The sequence below is a fragment of the Balearica regulorum genome, chromosome 4 (assembly GCF_011004875.1).
Source record: "Balearica regulorum gibbericeps isolate bBalReg1 chromosome 4, bBalReg1.pri, whole genome shotgun sequence".
NCBI lineage: Eukaryota > Metazoa > Chordata > Aves > Gruiformes > Gruidae > Balearica > Balearica regulorum.
Window position 1 is genome coordinate 46,039,618 of NC_046187.1, and position 20,501 is coordinate 46,060,118.

The window sequence follows — 20,501 nt, forward strand, 5'->3', positions numbered from 1 at the left end:
CAGCTACAGGAGAGTTTTAGCTGAATCCACTGAGGGAAAGCAATTTATTTGGTGTTGTAAATGGACTGATAAAAGGGAATTATAAAAGGAAAAAAAAATCACTGTAAAGGTTAGTGAATCCTTTCTACTATCAGCCAGCGAAAAGGAATGGGAGAGTTCCACAGCTTGTGGTTTTAGGGCTACGCTGGGTAATGGTGCAGGAGAAAATAAATCCTGCTTTTTCATAAAGGTTAATCTTGATAATGAGCATTACAATGCTGTGTGGCTTTGAGGTGATGACAAACCTGTTGGGGATGTAGAAATCTTTAGCAAGGACTCCTAAATATGGTCCATCATCTGCGAGCCTTGAGCTGCTTTGATTTACAGAGCTCTGTCTCTGTATGAAGACTCTGAAATCAAAGACTCTGAAATCAAAAATTAAAAAATTTTAATTTAACTTCCTGCAGTGCTATCGCAAGTTCTTGTATTATCAGAACCAATACTGGTATTGGTGTGGTTTTGGTTTTGTTTTTTTTCTTCTGAAACTATGTTAAGTGGGGAGCCAGTGTACAGCATGGCTTTTTAAAACTGTATTGGTGCAGATCTTATTTTCCTGAAGTTGCAGCTATTTTCCCAGTGCTCATCTGTTACTCTTTTATTGGGTGCATTTTCCCTTCAGTACAGTGTGAATGTACCAACACTCAGCAGGTTTGTTACAGTGCTTAGTATTCTGCAGGTAAAGTCACTCTGCTGAAGTGGTTAGGGTTTTATGATAGGACTGAGAGCTAACACAGTCTCTTGGATTTTAACTAAGCTAACTTAGTCTCCTGGCAACCAGATGAAAATATGAGGGATCTTCACTTTGTTTTTGTCTTATCCGTAAAGTATTCTAGCCTCCAGATTATTTTGTAATGCTTTCCTATACTTATATGTACGTCTCTTCCCAGATTGAAATTGGAAGAGAGAAGAAAAGAGTTGGTACAGAAACTTGAAGAAACTACGAAGTTAACTACTTATTTGCATTCACAACTTAGGAGGTGAGACTGTATTGTGTAATGTAAAACCTGTTTTCAGCAACAATCTAGTGGGCCTGGATGTCTCAACTTTGTTCTTAGGTTTTTCTCTGTCAGTCCTGACAGTCATGATTCAAATCTGACTCTGGGTTTATGAAGCTCATAGTGATAACAAAAAAGTAATCAGTTACAGCAACTATGAACTCAAAAGTCATTGCTCTGATGGGAGTTCTAATATTTAATGATACATGTAACTGGTCCTAGGGAAGAGTTTCTTTCGCTTCTGGGCTATTACCCTGGGCTACCAAACCATGTGTCCATTATATTTATTTAGAAAATCCTGAATTTTCTGGCATATCCCAGTGAGATACACCATTAAAGTTACACTACATTAAAGTTTACCTATTCTCTCAGAAATCAAAATGGGGCTTTAGAGAAAAAATGTTTTTAAGCATTCTGTAAAGGTCCCCTTACAATAAGTCATACCATCCTATTCCTGGGATCTAGGCTGACTTAACTATTTCAGCCAGATCCCATAAGTTGCATCTTGATTGGTGATTAGTTAGGGAAAAAGTCTTTTAAATAATTTTCTCAAATATTTTGTGCTTGTGTTTGGACCTTTGGGAGTCTCTTTGTCCTATTAAAGCAGTTTTCTAGCCCAGTGGCAAAATTTTTGAAGTTGATAGCTCTGTTCAGTAAACATCTTTTAAGCATTTAGAAGGGCCTGCCTTGAATTATTTTTTCTGATGTTTTTTCCCAGCAGAGTTCTGAGCCAAGGCAGTGACGCTCAGTTTCTCTGGTCTGGCAGGGCTCCTTATCTCCTGTTGTTAACAGGAGAAGATTGCATGTTACGGCTTCTGCCATGCTTATGTAGTTGGGTTTACTGTGCATATAGAGTGTGTGTTGTCTTATGAATGGGAAGCAGTTCTGCTATAAGTTGTCTCCTACCTGCCATCTTTCCCAGGTGTTTGGGCAGAGGGCAGGCTGCATAAACTGCTCTAGAGGTGGCAGCACTCCTCTGCTGCTATAACCTCCTTCCTGGGGATCCCTTTCCTGTCACATTGACCCCATGAGTGCCCACATCAGAGTGGAGCAGGTCTTTGAGGGATGTAGCAGCTGAGAAGGCTGCTGTTACTGCCAGAGCAGTTTGTTAAATCTGGAGTCTTCTCTAGAAGAAAAGGGGCTTTGGCAACAGGCCATAAGCTGCATAAATTGCCCTGATTGTGTGCAGGTTGGGCACACTAAGTCAAGTGTGGGTGCTTAAAAAACATAATGCCCCAAGCAGCATTCAGTTGTAGATCATTAGAGTGCGGCTCCCAGTCAATCTTACCTCTTGCTTGTACTGTTTTGTGCTGTTTTAGTTTAGTAACATCGGTGTACATGTTTGTGCTTTCCTTACAGCCTCTCAGCTAGTACGTTATCTGTGTCTTCAGGGAGCAGTTTGGGATCTCTGGCATCCAGCCGGGGATCTCTGAATACGTCGAGCAGAGGGTCACTAAACTCGCTCAGCTCCACAGATCTCTACTATAACCAAGGCGATCAAATAACAGATTTGGACTATCAGTATAAACTCGACTTCATACTACAAGAAAAAAGTGGTTACATTCCTTCGGGGCCTATCACTACTATTCATGAAAATGAAGTGGTCAGTTCCCATGGGAGACCGGGTTACAGTGACTCTCCTTCAGCTGCAGACCATCCCAAATTGACTGAACCTCCCAAATCTGTGACATCACTGTCTTCCAGATCCTCACTGTCCTCCTTGTCCCCCCCAGGCTCCCCTTTGGTTTTAGAAGCTGCATTTTCAATGTCAGCTCAAAATTCCCCTCTGCATCACCTCACTACGGACTTTGAAGACTGTGACCTTTCAGGTGATTTTGCAGGCTTTAGTCTCTGTGAGAACCAAATATTATTGGACTCTGAAGTCAGAGCAGGATCTCAGATACCTACAGATGCTAAAGATCTTAATGAAGGCATTAGGCAGCCTCTGCCTTCTCGACATGAAGGAAGTTCAGGTAATAAAATGAAATGTCAAATGTATATGTTACATGAAAATTTTGAACTAGGAGCTGGCTCTTGCATAGGTAGGTACCTCACGTAACTGAAGAATATCTTGATCAGCACACATTTGCCAAGGTGGGCAGTCAGTAAATCTGAAGGATGTTACATAACTTCTAGTTCTGGGTACAGAGAGCTATGATCACCCCAATTCCATCTACATTTTTCAATCGCTCTCTCAGAAGGAAAGTTTGTATAATGCAAACTCTCATGAAAAAATAACAGAAAAACCTGAAGCTGGATCTTGAAGACAAAGAGGATGTGCATGGTGTTCCTAGGTATTGTCAGGATGTACGGGGATAGAGTAAAAACACTCTCTGCTGTTTTTTGGTAACTTGACCTCAGGTACTTTGTTTCTCACCGAAGAATAAGTTAGACTGACATCCTCAGTAAAAGACATTTCTGGACTTAGAATTTTTATGTGTATCTAGTTATTTGAACCTGCTGTCACTGAAAGATCTGTAGTTAATTTTATGTGAGTCAAGACAGACAAGTAAGCACAAGCCACGTCTGCATATTTTTAACATGGATTTCATAGCTTTTAGCTTTTTATCCATCTGAGAACAGAGCTCCTGAGCTAGTCTAGGCTCCTCCTGCAGTCTATGAGTAACTTCCAGAAGGATGAGTTGTCTTACCCTAAAACATACTTCCCTTTAAGGAAGATGGAAAAAATGGCCCTGTGAGTTATCGAGGTGTCCTTGGTAACTAGTTAGCATTAACGTTGAGATGGCTGAACTAGGTGAAATGAATTCCACTTCCAGGCTGCAGTAAAAGCCATGCAGTGTACTTAGTTGTCTTATATTGTCAAAGCCGTTGGCAGAGTCAGAACTTAAGAAATCCTAGCTGTCAAGAATTGACAGCTTGTCCTCAGTCTTAGAGTGTTGATTTTGCTGCCTTTTGTTAGGGTTGACAGTATGTTGTGCGTTCTCTGGGCATTTATTGACTTTTCCTAGTGTAATTCTGTGTCGTAGTCTTTAAGTATCTTGCAAACCATTTGTGTGTTTATGTTACACAGTGGCTCTGTTTTCCCAAGGAAGAACTGAGGAAGCCAGATTTCCACTAGTCCTGAGCACTGGCAGCCCTATTTGAAACCTGATCAGCACATAGCATTCCCAGGTCCACATTTCTGGGCCTGAGTCTACAGTGAAGCAGCTAACTGGGGAGTTTGGGTCTCTTAGAATAAATGCAGCCTAGCTCTAGAGAGTGCATCGTCCAGATTTGTTGCCAAGCTTGAACCCTTGTGTCTGAGGTTTGCCAGTTTTTAATACAAGTACCCAGACATATTGATACAGTCATATATTTTAATGAGAAATTTGCTTTTATTTATATATAAATCTATCTCAAGGAATTGTTGTAACATCTGTTGGTTAGTCACATTAGCTTACTCCAGTACTGTAGTAATTTCAATATTGACCAGAGCAATGTGGCACCAGAAGAAAAAAGTGTGGTATACATAGTATGGGCTGGGAGTCTCCCCTCTGCTCAACTGTGCAGAAAGAAAAAAAAAAAGAAATCAACTGATGTCCTAAACCTGTGAAATGCAAAGTGGAAAAACATGAAAAGAGAGTTGGGGGTGAGGGGGTCACTTTGTCCTTTTCAGTCTAGTATAACATAGTAGTTACTTTGCTTTAGAGCCATATTATAAAAGATAGGGAAAAAACCCTCAGTTGTCCTGTCCATATTTCAGCAGCATATCGTTCCCAAATTAACAACTACTTTCAGTCAGTCTGCAATTCATCTAGTCTGAGAAGTGAATTTAAAAGATGGTTTGGAATTGGGGAACACAGGGATATGAGGAATCAGAATTATTTTTTAGAAACTTATTTCTTTAGATCATTATTTTCAAAGGCATTATGTGGTTGTCTAAGATTTTTTCAGCTTTTTTGAGGACCTGTTATTCTGGATAGTGTCAGGCTGTCTTTTAAGTCTGTAAGTAGTTAAGGTTTTAAAATAGAAATTCCTCCTGTGGTGGTTCATACTGATACTTCCTCATGTAGTGTCATATATATGATACAAATGATCTTTAAATCTGTATTAAGACTGCCAAAACAAGCACTGAAATTTTGAAAAGCCAGATATTAATTAATTATGCTTCAGTACCTCTAGTTTTTTCCAGTAAAATGGGCCTTGTGGTAAGGCTTCAGTACATTAGCAGTGAGACAGAGACCTGGGGTTGGTCCAGTGTTTCTACTCCAATTCTGTCCTTGGAACCGCTGTGAAGCGGAATGGGAAGGTTTTCAACAAACTCAGCTGGAGGCATAAAATCTGCATGGAAAATTTCAGCCCACACACTTAAGTTTTACAAGACTACAGATCTGAATACTGCTGAATCTTAATACGGAGGTAGACAAATATGCCTGGAGACAGTATAGCTACTATTTTCATGTAATAATCTGTATTGGCTCTTTAGATGCAGCGCTCACCTGCTTCTCTGTCTGTCTTTGACTTGTCTGTACAGGTGAACCATACAGATATTTGCTCCTCTGCACATGTCCCTGCTGTCAGAAACCAAGTTGGAATATCATGTAGTTCTTCCACAGTCAGTCTCTGTCATTGTCAAAGTCAATTCAGGCTGCTGTGGTAATTCCTAAGGGTAATCAATAAATCATGTCATCACCTTCACCCCTCACGTGTTGGGGGGAAGGGAAAGAGCACTTCATCATCAAGGAAAAAGCATTCCTGCTGCCATAAATAAAAGCACGAATGCAGCAATCAATCATCTAATCTGAAGCCTTAAATTTTAAACATCTTAACAAGATGTAAAGTCATGATTCAGGTGGGGACGATATTGCATATCAATATCCTCACCCCTTGGCAGATAAAAGTACTGCATAGGCCCGCAACTTACTATGCTGCAGAACGTGGCTTTCCATGAATGCTGCTTCTTCCCTGCATGACACTAGCGTATGAATGCGGGTTGAAGATTAAAGCTAAGTAGTAGTTGATAGTAAAGAGACTGTAGCATAAACATTTTTGATGACAGTAAACCAGAGGGGATCTTTCATTTCTACCAGTTACATCACTGCAGAGGTTGTGTCTGTCTGACTTGTGAATATTTAATAAACAGGAGGCAATCACTTTGCATGTAGCCAAAGTGTTACTACACTGCAGAATGTCAACATGGCAAATACAGGTTTAAAGATCAGGATAATGAGGGTTGATAATGAAGGATAATAACTAGCTCAACAGATACAAGTGATGATAGGAGCCTGTATCTCTGAGAAGGAATAATAGTTGTACATTTTCAAGTTCATCAGTTTGGTTATATCCCTAGCCAGAATATGTGATAACAGCAGTACAGTCTCAGAATGTTTAATGATGTGGAACAAAACTACTCTGTGATACTCAGTTAAGGGTCACTGCTTTCAACTTGACAACTTCCCAAGCTATGTCTTTCTCTCTTTCTGACTATTAATCTCTTGGACTAATTTTCATTCTTCTTTCTTTTTGTAGATGTTGACTTACCACGAAGAACAGCTAGTCACCTGCTTGAGGAGAAAACAGCTTGTGTATCTGCTGCTGTGTCTGATGAGTCTGTAGCTGGAGATAGTGGTGTATATGAAGCTTCTGTGAAACAGTAGGTTTGAGAAATAACGCAATGATCTTTCCACCAAAAATTTAAATATATCTATAAGCAGTTATATAATACCAGCATAAGCAGTTTATCAGTCTTGCCTTTTTTATAAATATTTTGTCCTTTCATATTGAAAGGAAAGCACATTTGCCAAACAATGAAGTTTGATTACTTTTTTTAAGCTAATAAATTTGCATAAAAGCGCTTGTATAGTTTGGCTCAGTAGCATTAGTACGCTGCCTTCTAATCCTAGTTTGGATTCTTTTTTTCTTGCTACAAGTTTTCCTAGGAGAAAAGCTTTATTTAAACTATACAGGTTCTGCCATGTTGCTGTATTGACTCTATTCAGTGTGGCTCTTGTTACTTCTTGTTTTGCTTAGAGGCAATCTTAAGATTGCATAGCATTTTGCTTGAGTATTTTCCTTTTTTTAAAAAGGAGGATATAGGGAAGATAAGAAAATCCTCAGTTGTAATGTTGGTATAAAAATAATCCAGGTTAGGGTTTAATATTCATGTTTCACTGTGGCAAACAGGATACAAGAAATGTATTTGCTGTTGCTGCTTTTTCGCAAGACGTAACTTGTACAGGATTCTTCATAGTAGTTTATATAGTATTGTCTGCTTTCTGGCAGTGAGAACAATGAACTTTAGACTGCATAACAGAAGACCATTGCAAACTGAGAGAGAAACTAAAATCTTTATTTTCCACCTCAGTTTTGGCGAGTTCTTCGCATTTAAGAATTTTTTGTCCTTCTGAATACTCAGACATTTTAGCAGGATGCTTACAAAGATGTAGATGCATGTCTTGTGTTGCCAGGCTAAATACTTTTCTATTAGGACAGGTAAAGGTGCATTATGGTATCATAAATGGGTTTTACTGGCCTCTGATAAAATTACTTCTACTTGTCAAGGTCTTTCACAAATTAAAAGGTAATAGATGAGACCAAATAAAAAGCTGAAATACAAAAGGGATTTTCTCCTGAAGTGTTACAGTGGCCATTCAATCTCATCTTAGGTCGTGCACCCATATTTCACCCTGAACTCTGAATCCTAGTATTAGGTTGCTCCATGTCTTCAGTTAGACCTGATGCAACTTCTCAGGCTGAAATAAACTCTGTCTATTAAAAACTCAGCCTTCACTTGGCTGTTGACTGTGTAGTTGACTGTGTATTTTGGTTCAGTAACCACTGTTGTCTTTCCATTTTGTTTCAGTTCTGATCCACTGTGATCAAATCTTATCCTCTACTGTAGTTACAAGCCCAGTGGATAGAAATGAACATACATTGGACCAAAAGCCATGGATGTTCTCTGGAGAAAGCCTTTAGCTGCCCTTTCCAATGGCTGCAAGTGGTGGGATAGCTGGAAAGCAGAACAAATTCCTGTCATCTTCCTGTCTTTATTCATGAAAAGACGAAAGATGACAGTTACAGCCCCTAAGCCTGTGTACAAAAGGAAACGATTGCCATTTGTGCAAGCTGAGGTTTACGGACACTAGTTATTCTGTGATAGCTCCAGGTGTGGGTACTCTTAATTCTTACTGAGTAGGAAATAGTGAAGAGGTAATGAGTGTCTCTGAGTTGCTTATGTTTAGTAGAAGTGTCTTTTTAAACACTGTATATGGAATAACTTTTAATTTGTCAGTGTGCTCCTGAAGTTACAGTACAGTAACTTCTACTGTATAGACCAGTCCATTGTATTGAGTAATTTAAGGCAGGGGAGGAAATAAATACACACTATCAAGTTAGCCATCAGTCAGGAAATTAATAGTAAAACAGAAACCTCTAAATGCAGAGTCTTAAAATAATGCTGTCATGTCTTGATAAGGCATGGGATGTCTGTGTCGTTCTCCACATTTCCTATCTTGACATTTCCTATCTTGATCTTGTTTATTGATCCCAACAGTCTAGTTTTAAAAATCAGTGAAACACATTAATACCATATCCTCACTCAAACACAAAATGCCTGGAAATTGTTTCGCCACATGGATTCTCTGTAATTCCATTCAACACTAGAGTTGCTCTTCAGCTGCAAGACTTGAGTCCCGTTGGTTCTTTGAATGCTTCTGAAAACAGGCTCAGAGGAAAGGTGCTTCTTGCTTGCACAAAAACCTCTTTCCAGAGCTTCTGCTTCTCAAATATTCTCCAAAGCAGTATTTCATAGCCAGTTTGCATGTGGTCTGAAGTTTATTAGAAACTATAATTTCCAATTTTGTATTCAAGCGGTAAAGAAATACTAAGTATGTATAGGGAAATGTCATGAGTTTTTTCTCTTGCCTGTCAGTCTGGCCTCCTTCAGTAATCAGCCTAGGGCTTTTCCAACTCATTACTGGAGTTGTCAAACTGTTCAGGCAGTCACTGTCCCTAAAACAGGCATTGCTATTGTATAAGCTCTGAAACTCTCACTTGGACTGCATGCTGTAATTAAATCAGCCTGTCTAGGAGAATGTATATACATTCTCTGTATGCATACCTTAATTGTTCTTAAAAGCTAATTATATTTTTCCTAAATTTATTTGTCTGTTTGCCCTAGACCAAATGAAACTGAGGACATTGTATATAGTGAAGATGATGCAACAACTCTAGAGGCTGCCCAGGTACAAATAGGACTCAGGTAAGTGACCAGCAAAGGGAGTATTTCTGTTCATACATAAATGTGAATAGTAAATTTCCTTCATGTTGTCCTTTCTTTAACAGATATGACCACGGCAATTCCAGTTTTGTGATAATCGTACTACGGCTCAGAAATTTTCCAGCATTTTCTGTCCCCCATGGCCTTAAAGTGTAAGTAAAACAATCACTGAGCAGTAGTGTTGAAATATGAGGTGATAATACTAAATTGTACAAATTCTCAAGGAATGGATTGATTTAACCTGCTTAACAGTGGTAAAATATGTATAAAACTTTTCAAAGTGTGGTAGTACTTAGCTTTTAAATATTCCAGTAATGCCGCGAGTAAAAGAAGTTATTGGGAAATTTTGTATGTTCCACTAAAGTGGAACAAAAAGGATTATTTTAGATGATGCTTCATCTAGTGTTTTTAAACATTCTGTAGCTTTGCAAGTGCAGAACAGCTATTCTGTAGTTACTAAACCCATTCTTTTCATAGTTTGCCATTCTTTCAGCTCAGAATGTTGGCTTTTTACATTTATGTGGCATTTTGATATAAAATGATGTTAAAATAGTATGTGTCTTTTAAGTGAGCTTTTAAAGGTAAGGGCTAATTTGATAAATTGCAGGTGGACAAGCACAGCCACACTGAGATACACCTTCCCTAACAAGTGGAGCTTGGAGGTCTGTTAAGAATTAGTTCTTGTGGTGAATTGGACAGAAAAGGCCTAAAAGTAATTTCAGTGAAAATCGTATGTGGGAAATGAACAAAAATGCCCGAATAAGAAAATGTTCCCACTGAGATTCTAATCCAAAACTGGCAAGCTGTACAAATAAGTTCAGCGTGCCTCGGCTCCTTGGGGACACTTTTACTTCAGTGAGCTTTTTTAGACTATCTTGAACTGTTGAGAAGCTTAATAAGATTGGAGAAGAACATAATCAATTCTTGGAAAATTTGGTTTTCTTGCTGGTTTCCTTCCCCCTGTCCCCCATCACCTTGAATTCAGATCAATAAGAAGCCACTGAATATGGAAAGGATGTATAGGGATCCAGGCCTGGGTGCTTGTTGGATTTTTTCTGTTTGGTTTTGTTTGTTTTTAATAACAAATGGTTGTCTGCTACCACCCTTCCTTCTCTGACCTCCATCTTTCCCCTGCTGACCTTCCAAGTCTACCAGCATTTAGCCAAGAATATAGAAAAACTGTAGAAGAATAAACTGACAGCTGAGAGGAAAAGTAGATAATGTAGAATATAAAAAGAATTTCAACAAAATGTTCGGTAAGGTAAAGTTAGGTCATAGCTGGCATCTTTTTAGGAATGAAAGTATGAAGTTGTAATTGGTAGTCAGGTGTCTTCAGTGCAGAAGTCCAGACCTGCTGCTGCTAAAAAGATTTAATAAAACTGAAGCTACACAAAACAAAGAGGAAGAAAGGACAGGGTAAAGGACCTTGCAAATGGCATTTTTTCTGTCACTTGCCATTGTGTGCATATGTGTATATACTGTACAGGTAAGTGCAATGATAAAAATTGGGTCTGGAAAATGCTATGTTATTATAACAGTGTTTTCTAGAACATTAAATTGGATAGATTAGTACTTTATTGAACCTTAACACACAGAGGAATAGATTTTACATGAGGTCTTACTGATACCTGTTCCCACGCTGTTTGTAAAAGCTGTTCGCTTTTAGAGTAGGTAGAGCCTAACTGAATACTTGTTATTTGTGTCAGGATCAATTTTTCATCAGTTGAGACATCATAGGTTTGTCACAGCAAAATCTGAGGCATTGGCTGAGTTTTTAACTTTTATAATTAAAAGGAAAGTAAGCACTCTCTAAAACAAAGCCAGTGAGCAGTTTATCTTTTACTGCTCTGTTTACCCCTCTTTCTGGCCTGACGCCAATTAATTGGCTAACAGTTATTAAAAGAAAGCTCCAATGAACCACCTTTTAAACATACTTTTAATACACTTTATCTTCTGTTCTTACCTTTTTTCTAAACATTTCCTAATTGTTTAATCTACTAAAATGGCTGTTTTCAGTAGACCATGCAAATTGCTCAGCTACATTTATGTGAATGCAGCAGCAGCATTACTGGAATTACATTACTGCTTAACGTTGGGATTGATTTGTCAAAACGCTGGATACCTGCTATCCCGACTATACATGCGAAGCAAACTACTTAAGATCTTACTCTTTATCCCAAGAAGTTTGGCATAATTGGGGAATAAAAGCGATGCCCAAATTCAAATAACAAAATTGAATTTCTCACAGGCCTAATTTCTTTTGGGTTAATTAATGTAAAACTAAGTTTTTAATAACAGTAACAACAGTATGTGTGAAGTAATTACCAGAAAATATAGTAACAGTACTATAAATTTTGGGAGAACAAGTTTTTTTCCAGAATAATTTCCTTGGTCCACTTTTTTCTTCTTGCGTTAGCTGGCTTCATTGCGTTCTATTCTACAGTGAATGTCAACTATATTTAAAGCCAATGGCAGAAATAGGCTAATGCATAGACACAGAAAAGACCTAAAACAATTACTGTGCTCATTCATGTGTACGAGAAACTGTGCAATAGGTAAATAACATGTACAATTGCATTAGGAATGTCTTTATCAAGCTACTACTACAGTGAGATGTGCAGGTTATCAAGTATTACCTTTATTCATATAATACCCATTCATGTTTGCTCTATAAAAAGAATGCAGCTGCGTAACAATTTCAAGTTATTCCCGGTGCTTAAATTTAGGTTTGCAAGATGCATTTTTCTAAGTTTCATTTAATATATTAAGAATTGATCTTAAGCAGCTGTGGGCCCTAGCTATTTTCTTCCTCATTTTCCTTAGTTTTCTGGTTTCTTTGGAGGTTTTGTTTTATTTCTTTAAAAGACGTTACTGCTTTTCAGTGCTGTTCACATCATTCTAAGAGTTTAATTTTATATCCACCCAAATTTATCTCATTTTTGTAATTAAGATCATGTTTCCTTCCATCTGTGACATGATCTTCAGTGTTCACAGTACTAAAGCAGAGGATAAATTTGGATGGAGACAGAAATAGCTACCTCTCTTGCTACTACCTTAGCAGGCACAGAAATTCCTTTTTGGGAAATGTTTGTACAAGGGGCAGGAGGAGTTCCTCCCTCCTCTCTTTCACCTCTTTTTTTCCATTCCACCTCTGATTTGTTGCCATTTCATTTTTCTTGCTATGCAGCCCTTTAGTCAATGGGGTTAACTTCTATCATGTGTCACCAGCAAGTGCTAGTTTAAATACAGGTAAAGATTTTGTTTTGTTTCTGGCAGGTATATTAGAGTAGCCGTACTTCCGTCCTCAACTGATATCAGCTGTCTGTTCCGCACAAAAGTTCATCCTGCCACGGAAACCATTTTATTCAACGAGATATTCAGAGTAGCCATTTCCCAAGTAACACTGCTACAGAAGACGCTCAGATTAGATGTTTGTGCTGTCAGTAGAAGTCGTCGGGAAGAATGCTTGGTATGCAGTTTTATTTCTGACTTTTTTTGGGCATGTATTTGTTTATAGTGTCCCCTCTTATTTTGATGGTCAAAGCTGCTAAAATTCCACAGTACTTGGAGACAAACTCTGAAGCATAACTTGGTTGTTGCTATAGTACTTAAAATACTACCTTTCTTTGAAATGCCAGATACAGAATCTAATCCTGGATGGAAGTTTTAGGAGGTGTTTTGGTAATTCTAACACTGCATTACCTTAACCCCTTACTTAGATTGATATTCCATCTTTGCAGTTTTATACATAAAAAAAACCAATAAATGTCCTTGCAATGTTATTCTAACACTAGATTTTAGAGTAAAAGATGAATAAGAGCCACAGTATGTCCAAAAAAAAAAAAAAAAAAGGCAAACCCTCATTATCACGACTTGTTATAACTTAGAGCAAACTAAATGGCATTTGTGCAGGTTGTTGTAGATTGTATGATGTCCACCTATGTCCACCTATTTAGTCTTCTTGATCTGTAGAAATAATAAAAAGGGACAACCTTCGTAGACCAGCCTATTTGAAACTGGCACTTTTTAAATTTTGTTGTTAATTGTGGTCATCACCTAATTAGTGATGCTTCATTTACTTTCAGATTGCTTTTGCACAGTCTGGTTGGTACAACTCAGTTTAGTTTTTTCACCATGACTCTGACTTAGTAACACAGCAAGATTTTTAGTTACAACACACTGAAGAGATGCTAGAATCTGGTGAGGTTCATCAGCCCTGACTACTGGGAACAGCCTCTCGCTTTCAAAAACATGGAAGTTAACTTAATTCCTGGGGAATGTTTTGGCGTTTTTGACTATGTAAGAGGTTTCCCCTCAGGTAAGGGAGGGGCAGAACAAAAATGCAACAGAAGGCAGGATACAAAGGTGAAGGGAAAAAAATCAACAACAACAAAAAAACCAAACCCAAAGACATAAGGGTTAATCACCAGATCAAAAAACAAGAGTTGGGACTACCACCCCCAGCAGAAGGGCCTGGGCAACATGACCAGAGTCTTGGCAAGAGTTACGTGTGCAGCCCAGTGGCTGTGAAGATGATTTGATTTGCCAAAGAACAGAGGATTTTAATCTCCAAGGCACAGCCCAAACACGAGTACTTTGTAAGTTTTCCCAGAGTGCCAACTCAGTGGATGTCAGTGCTTGTCCAAATGAAATGGTTTCCTAATCTCTTTTCCTGTCTTTTCATCTGCTTCTTCACTGTTCAGAGCAAACAAGGTCATCCGTTATTGTTTGCTGTATTGATGATTTTTGTGGTGGAACAACTGAAAAATTGACTGAAACTTGCTGCTTCATGAGTTGATGCTGCAGGTTTCATTGACAGTTTTTCATTATTGAATGCTATAGGAAGCAGACATGTGCATTACAGTGATCTAGAGGGTCTTGTTGTGGCATGCGGGGAGAAATTCTGCAGACTGAAATAAAAGATGGCAGAATGGACAATGTGAAGGACCTTTCCAGATACTTCTATTTGTTTATTTTAAGAAGTGGAGGGAAGTAGACAATTGTACGGTTAAAAAGGGAATTAAGAATTCATGTCAAATTTGTGCTGCCTGTTTTACATGATAAGTACCATATAATTTATTTTCAGCTGTCTTGCAGGAAAAAAAAACAAATTTTAAACAATTTTCTTCCCCTTTCTTATTTTGTGCAGGCTGGGACTCAGATCAGTCTGGCAGATTTATCATTTTCTGATGAGATTTGTACTCTGTGGTACAGCCTGTTGCCTTGCAAGCAAATTCCTGGCAAAAAAAGCAGGGAACAAAATGAAGAACCCATGTTTCTGTTAAGCAAGCAGTCATCGGACTCATTGGACTTGGTGAGCAATGTGTTGGCTATTACTGTAATACCAAGAAAAAAGCCATAGACTCGAATTGTGCCATTGCATTGTGGTTATTTGAATATGTGAATCGTCCTCCCCTGAAGGTCCGAGGCCCTGTTGTCTCGCAGGCACTGGTGTCTATAGTGACCATGTCTGTGAGTAGGCCCTATACAGGGTTTCAGGCTTGTTAGCAAGTGTGGATAGGCCTGATGCTTCTTAGTGGGATACAAAATTGCACTCCAATTTGAAACACTTCAGCTGTGTTTCATTTAAAAAGAATGGTACTGAAGAGCTTCCTTAAGTTTACCATTTTCATATGTACACATTAAAAATGTCTGTTTATAAATTATTTGAATTTGCATATTTAAAGCCATTGCACTGAAAATGTTGTTTATGTAGAACTAATTCTACATAAACATGCTAATTCGTCTGGTTAAATAAGCTTTTCTGCTTTAATACCTCCTGTAGAGAATACATTAAAATGTAACTTTTAAGAACAACCTTTTTTTACCTAGGGATATTCCAAGTATGAGAGGGAAAGAGAGACATTAAGGGATGACAGGAGCATGTTTGATTGCGCTGTTATTTTACAGTCTATTTTTGATTGGGGTTTACTTTGTATAAAAACAATCAGTTAATGTGCTACACACTGACAATTCAAACCCCTTATACTTGTGATCTGAGTCATGTTTTTGGTGGCATCAGGGTAATTCTGGTTTCATCTCCTCTTTCCTTGTGAGCAGGATGCTGTGTCAGCTCTGCTGGAGAGGACATCTGCTGAGCTGGAAGCAGTAGAACAAGAGCTTGATGAAGATGAGGAGGAGGAGGAACAGGAGCAAAGGGCCTCTGAGGAAGACTGGTAAAGCCACTTTTCCTTCCTCACTGTTCACACTTGAATGATTCCACTCGTTCCTCCTATTCATAGACAAATGAAAGGGCTATACTTCTGGAGGAGATCACAGTGGTTTGGGTTGGAAGGGACCTTTAAAGACCATCTAGTTCCAACCCCCCTGCCATGGGCAGGGACACCCTTCACTAGACCAGGTTGCCCAAAGCCCCATCCAACCTGGCCTTGAACACTTCCAGGGAGGGGGCATTCACAGCTTCTCTGGGCAACCTGTTCCAGTGCCTCACCACCACTGGAATTGGGGTAAAGTCTCGTTCTCTTGTATGGTCAATTCATTCACCTTCTTTTAGGTTTACGGTGTCTTGGCTGCTCTGTTAACTACTACTGCTGATGTTCCTCCAGTCTGTGTACATCTTCCTGTGAAACCACTTGGGGAGTCTAAGCCACTGGAGGTGTAATAATGTGTCTCATAGCAAATATTAGTTGCATTAACTATAATAAGCAGCTAATAGGATTTGAAAAGAGAGCTGCTGTCTGACAAAGTCAGTGTGTATGTGCTTCCACTGATGGTCTTGTTTTTGAAGAAGTTGTGAGTTTTCGCAAGAAAACAGATTTCTTGCTAAATTGCTACGTTGAGTTCTGTTCCTGTGCAATTCCTTAGCTGCAGTGTAGAAATAAATACATGCTTTATTATGGGGGAAGGGGAGACTCGCTCGTTTGTTTTATGAATTTATTGCAATCAAAGTCCTTCGACGTTACCAACATACAGCTATTGAATGTAGTGCAGTGGTGTTGTAATGATCTCGAAGGTGAACTGTAGTAGAGCTTGCTGGGTTTTACTGGAGCATAGAATTAAATGTGCCTTCACACAAACTTAATGGAAACGTTTGGGTCATAGTCTTGTTCTCCCCGTCAGGAAATGCGTATGTTATGCATGGGTGAAGGCCTAGGCCTTCTGATAGCTTTCTCTGGTGGGCTTTTTCCATTTGAGAGTAAGCCTGGGCTACTTCTGTTCATACAGGTTAGAAAGGCTCGCAGAAGCCTCTGATGAAATTGTGGATGAAGAGGAAGATGGTGTCAAGCTGGCAGGAGAAGGCAGCTGTACTGATGACGTGGGGTTACTCATTGATACACCAGAAACAAATGAAGACAAGGACAGGGAGAACAGTGATGAGGCCCATGAAAGCCAGCAAGCTGCTGCAATACTAACATTGGTGAATATCTTGAAATACGCTTTCCTACGGTATCTTACTGTGTCTGAAGATCTATTTCTGAGCAGTTAATGTAGAAGTCTGCTGCATCTGAGCATTTACGATTTGATGTGGCCTTTGCTCTAGCACTTGTCAGTGTGTACTTTTAATGGCATCAGTGTGGTCACTTCTGAACTATGAAGAGGGCACCTAACACATGCTAGGCAGAACTTCCAGGTTCAAAGACAATTAACTAAAAGTGTGCATCTTCACTTTTTTGTTACATAGGGAGAATATTCAAAATACAAATGCAGTTCAACAGCTTCAACTTGTGCATATTTAAAATATTTCTGAGTGTTTCATTGTTTCATCTTTTTTTTTTCTGATTCATCTGATAAACAGGGGAAGGACAGAAGAGGGGTCAAGATCTTTAAACAAATGAGAGGATTTTCTTATTTCTTCCCTTTATTTTAGAGTGTGAAATACAAAAACTGGCTTAGCAGAGGAAAAAAGATTAATGAACAGAAAATTTCAAAATGTGTATTAAACTTTGTACTATTGAACTACCCAGATACTGCACATAACAAATTCTAATTCCCTGTTCTTGTTAACTGTTGGCTTTAAATTATATTCTACCTTTCTGAAAGCACTTTCAGTAACTTTGTAGTAAACATATCCCTGATGTGGTAGTGCATACTCCAGAAATTAAATTTTTAGAACACCTTTCTGCATCTTAATGAAAACACTGTTGCATGCATTAAACCCACAGATTCTGTAAAATAGCCAAGGTAAAAACGCAAAGAATGACATCTCATTTCCTCAAGTTTGTGACAATTCAAAAGTTCAACACCTCAGTGGACTTGCTGGAAACTGTAATTAACTTCCAGTTAATGTGGCAAGATGCCAAATGAGCTAAGGCCATCGTATAAAAGGACTGACAGTCTGCTGGGTAGCAAGCAAATACAGATCAAAGCCCTAACTCGGCAAGGGGAGGCATCAAGGACAACAACTGAAGGTTAGGGGTACGCACACGAGTGTTTTGCTAAGCCTGGGCTGGCCCAGCCTGGACAGTGAACGAAAGGCATAGCGGGCCTGACTGTAAAGCCACCACAGTATAGATCTTCCTGTGCCAGATCCTCTCAGGGTTGTGGTTGTGCAATTTAGGTCTTTGTATTTATCACCTCCACATTGAAAACCACGAACCTCATTAAATTACCCAAGCTGAAGAAAATACCCTAGTGCACATCAGTAACATCAGATGTGCCAGCTGCCGCGGGGCCTGTTCTGGCCGGGCTGTCAAGATGATTGCTGTGTGTAAGGAGAGGCTGTGGCACCTGCGGTGATGTGGCACCTGAGGCTCCCTGAGGCTTGTGTGGGGCAACTGCAGTAGGCAGCAGGCCTTGCTGGGGGACAGCAGCCAGCACTGTCTTTTCCCTGGGTTCACGAGGTGGGTGCAGCTCTGCAGATTGGCGTAAAGCAGCCTCGCTGCTGGGGCTCGGGGGATGTACGACAGGACGTGTGGAAGAACCTGGGCGATGTAACTTGCCCAGCTGCCCCTTTCAGTGTGCATAGGCACCCTCTCTAGCATGGCAGAACCTTGCTGTTCTGCAAATGCAGAACAAAATAAATATAAATACGCAATAATAATAATGTCTGCAAATGGCAAAGTAAAATATTTGTTGTGCCATGGTTGCATCAGACCATCTGCAGGGCAGCAAAGGCCTTTCTGCAAAAGCTTTGGTTTTATTGGATACAAAGAGTGCCTTCGAAATCTCCATGCGCACAGTTAAATGTTTTGGGAATTTTGTTTACTTTGCATAGCTTCTCTGTATGTGCAAGATGCTTTTCGCTGCTGGGTTTTTTCCATCTGCTGCAAGGTAACAAGAATGCTTGTAAAATCCAAAGGCACAAAAGCTATGTAGTGACATGTGTCTGGATATAGTAGTTCTTATAAACTAAATTTCTTTCCATAGGTTGATAAAGAGACTAACACTGAGGAATCAGTTAACGAGAACGCAGCAGTTCGACCCAAGGACAGAGCCAGCTGGAGCTCAAGACAGCGTCCTTTTGTCAGGAACAGCATGATAGTGCGCTCACAAACCTTCTCTCCAGGCGAGCGGAACCAATACATCTGTAGGGTAAGAGGAAAAACACTTGGAATGAAGAGCTATTAACTTAAGAGTCATTTAACTTGTTGGGAATGATGCATTAATGACAGTTGAGTCATGTACCAATTTTCCCTGCAAGAGGCGCAGAGCCTGTGCTTTCTCTAGGTTCTTTCTTTCCCGAACTGACCTGATGCATAGTAGAATTGACTTTCAGCAGAGTTGTATAGTCTTGCAAAACACCTTCACCAAGGCAAAAATACATCCTATTGGAGAGAAGTAACACAGATTCCTGTGCTGGCTGTCTGCAAAAGGCCTGTTTCGCTGCATGTCAGCAACTACAGCTCTCACACAGCAAAATAATTTGTGAAAATGTAGAGTAGACTTCACTGTAAACTGCCATTGCATTACCATATTTTAATAATGTAGCCATTTAAGGGTAACAGTGCGGAAAGAGCTCAGTCATCAATTTTAAATCTCACTTTGTATCTCAACTGGTTTTAAACTTGGGCGGCCCAAATCCTGCTGTAATTACATCTTTGAAAGACGTGTGAGCGCTGCCTAGGGGCTGAGTTTTAAACATGGCTTTGGCAACAAAGTTCTCCAGTCTCTCTAGATCTATGGTAGCAGGGGAAAGGAAAAAAAAAAAAAAAAAAAGATTTAAATTATCAGCCCTGTTGCTGCTAAACTAACTGTGAAAATCATGTGTTTAAAAATTTAAGCATGGATTACCAGCTCTATAGATTTTAATTACACCCTAGAAAAGGCAGTTTGGTTTGGTCTTTAGTTTTTACAAGTATGACTTGTAAAAAAACATGTATGCCTTAATTCTTCTCCAGTTCAGTTAGAGGTGGTTGCCTTAATCATTTGGGAACATTAAAGTTGATCACTTCTCTGTGATTACCATTGGCTTAAAAACAAAATAAATCTATAATTAGTATCTACATACATAAATAATTATTCCATCTACCCTCCAGAATCAGCAGATCGTTTTGTAACAATTTTTACATAATTTGGATAGATTATTGGCTGAATGCAGAACCTAGCCTTCACCTTCATTCCTGTACACTGGAAATTAGTTGTATTGGCAAAAAAGTGTAGCCTTAGCTTAGTGCCCGTGGAGGTCTTTGACAGGAAGTAACACTAGTTGCTGTGATAGTTTAGTTAGTATAAATTCCTGAGGTTTTTGCATGTGGAAAAGTACTGGGCTTTTGTAGCTTTGGATATTGCTATGTACCTGCTGCCACAAGCCAAAAGCTAAAAAAGCATAGCTTGAATAAACTCTTCTCTTTCTCGTTGTGTGCAGTATTTCCTGGAAGCAAAGTCACCTAGGAAAAACCCACATTTGCACAGATGAATCTTTTGCAGCTTTAGAAATACTGTGTGGAGAGGGCTGAACAATGTGGGTCTCCCCAGTCCTAGTCCTCCGCTTGCACCGCAAGCAAGTCCAGCCTTGCATGTTTGTGGTGCTGTACTAGAGGAAAGTATCTGTTGCTACGCTCTGGCTAACTGCCTGCTGCTCTCTTCTCAGAAGAGATGGCCTAGCTTTTGGAAAGCACCTACTCTCATATGATGATACAGCAAACGCAAAGATTTTTGAGGCCCAAAGTCTGTTGGCGCCTTTGAAAATATCCCTTGAAAAGTGCTGTCATGGTTTAACCCCAGGCAGTAACTGAGCACCACGCAGCTGCTCGCTCACCCTCTCCCTCCAGCAAGGAGATGGGGAGGAGAATGGGGGGGGGGGGGGGGGGGAACCACCATTGTGAGTTGAGATAAAGACAGTTTAATAG

General features: G+C 39.5%; 1 protein-coding gene across 3 annotated transcripts in view; it reads left to right on the forward strand.

Moving 5' to 3' along the window:
- Positions 1-20,501, forward strand: part of WWC2 (WW and C2 domain containing 2) — a 103,859-nt gene that overhangs the window by 70,021 nt on the left and 13,337 nt on the right. For 2 of the 3 annotated variants that reach the window (XM_075751940.1, XM_075751942.1), the window contains exons 10-19: positions 927-1,016; positions 2,394-3,007; positions 6,504-6,627; positions 9,154-9,234; positions 9,318-9,404; positions 12,529-12,721; positions 14,402-14,566; positions 15,313-15,428; positions 16,438-16,630; positions 18,580-18,744. In XM_075751940.1, the coding sequence (XP_075608055.1) occupies positions 927-1,016; positions 2,394-3,007; positions 6,504-6,627; positions 9,154-9,234; positions 9,318-9,404; positions 12,529-12,721; positions 14,402-14,566; positions 15,313-15,428; positions 16,438-16,630; positions 18,580-18,744 (1,828 nt within the window). The remainder of the gene's footprint in view (positions 1-926; positions 1,017-2,393; positions 3,008-6,503; positions 6,628-9,153; positions 9,235-9,317; positions 9,405-12,528; positions 12,722-14,401; positions 14,567-15,312; positions 15,429-16,437; positions 16,631-18,579; positions 18,745-20,501) is intronic. The other variant, XM_075751941.1, reaches the window with a different exon arrangement.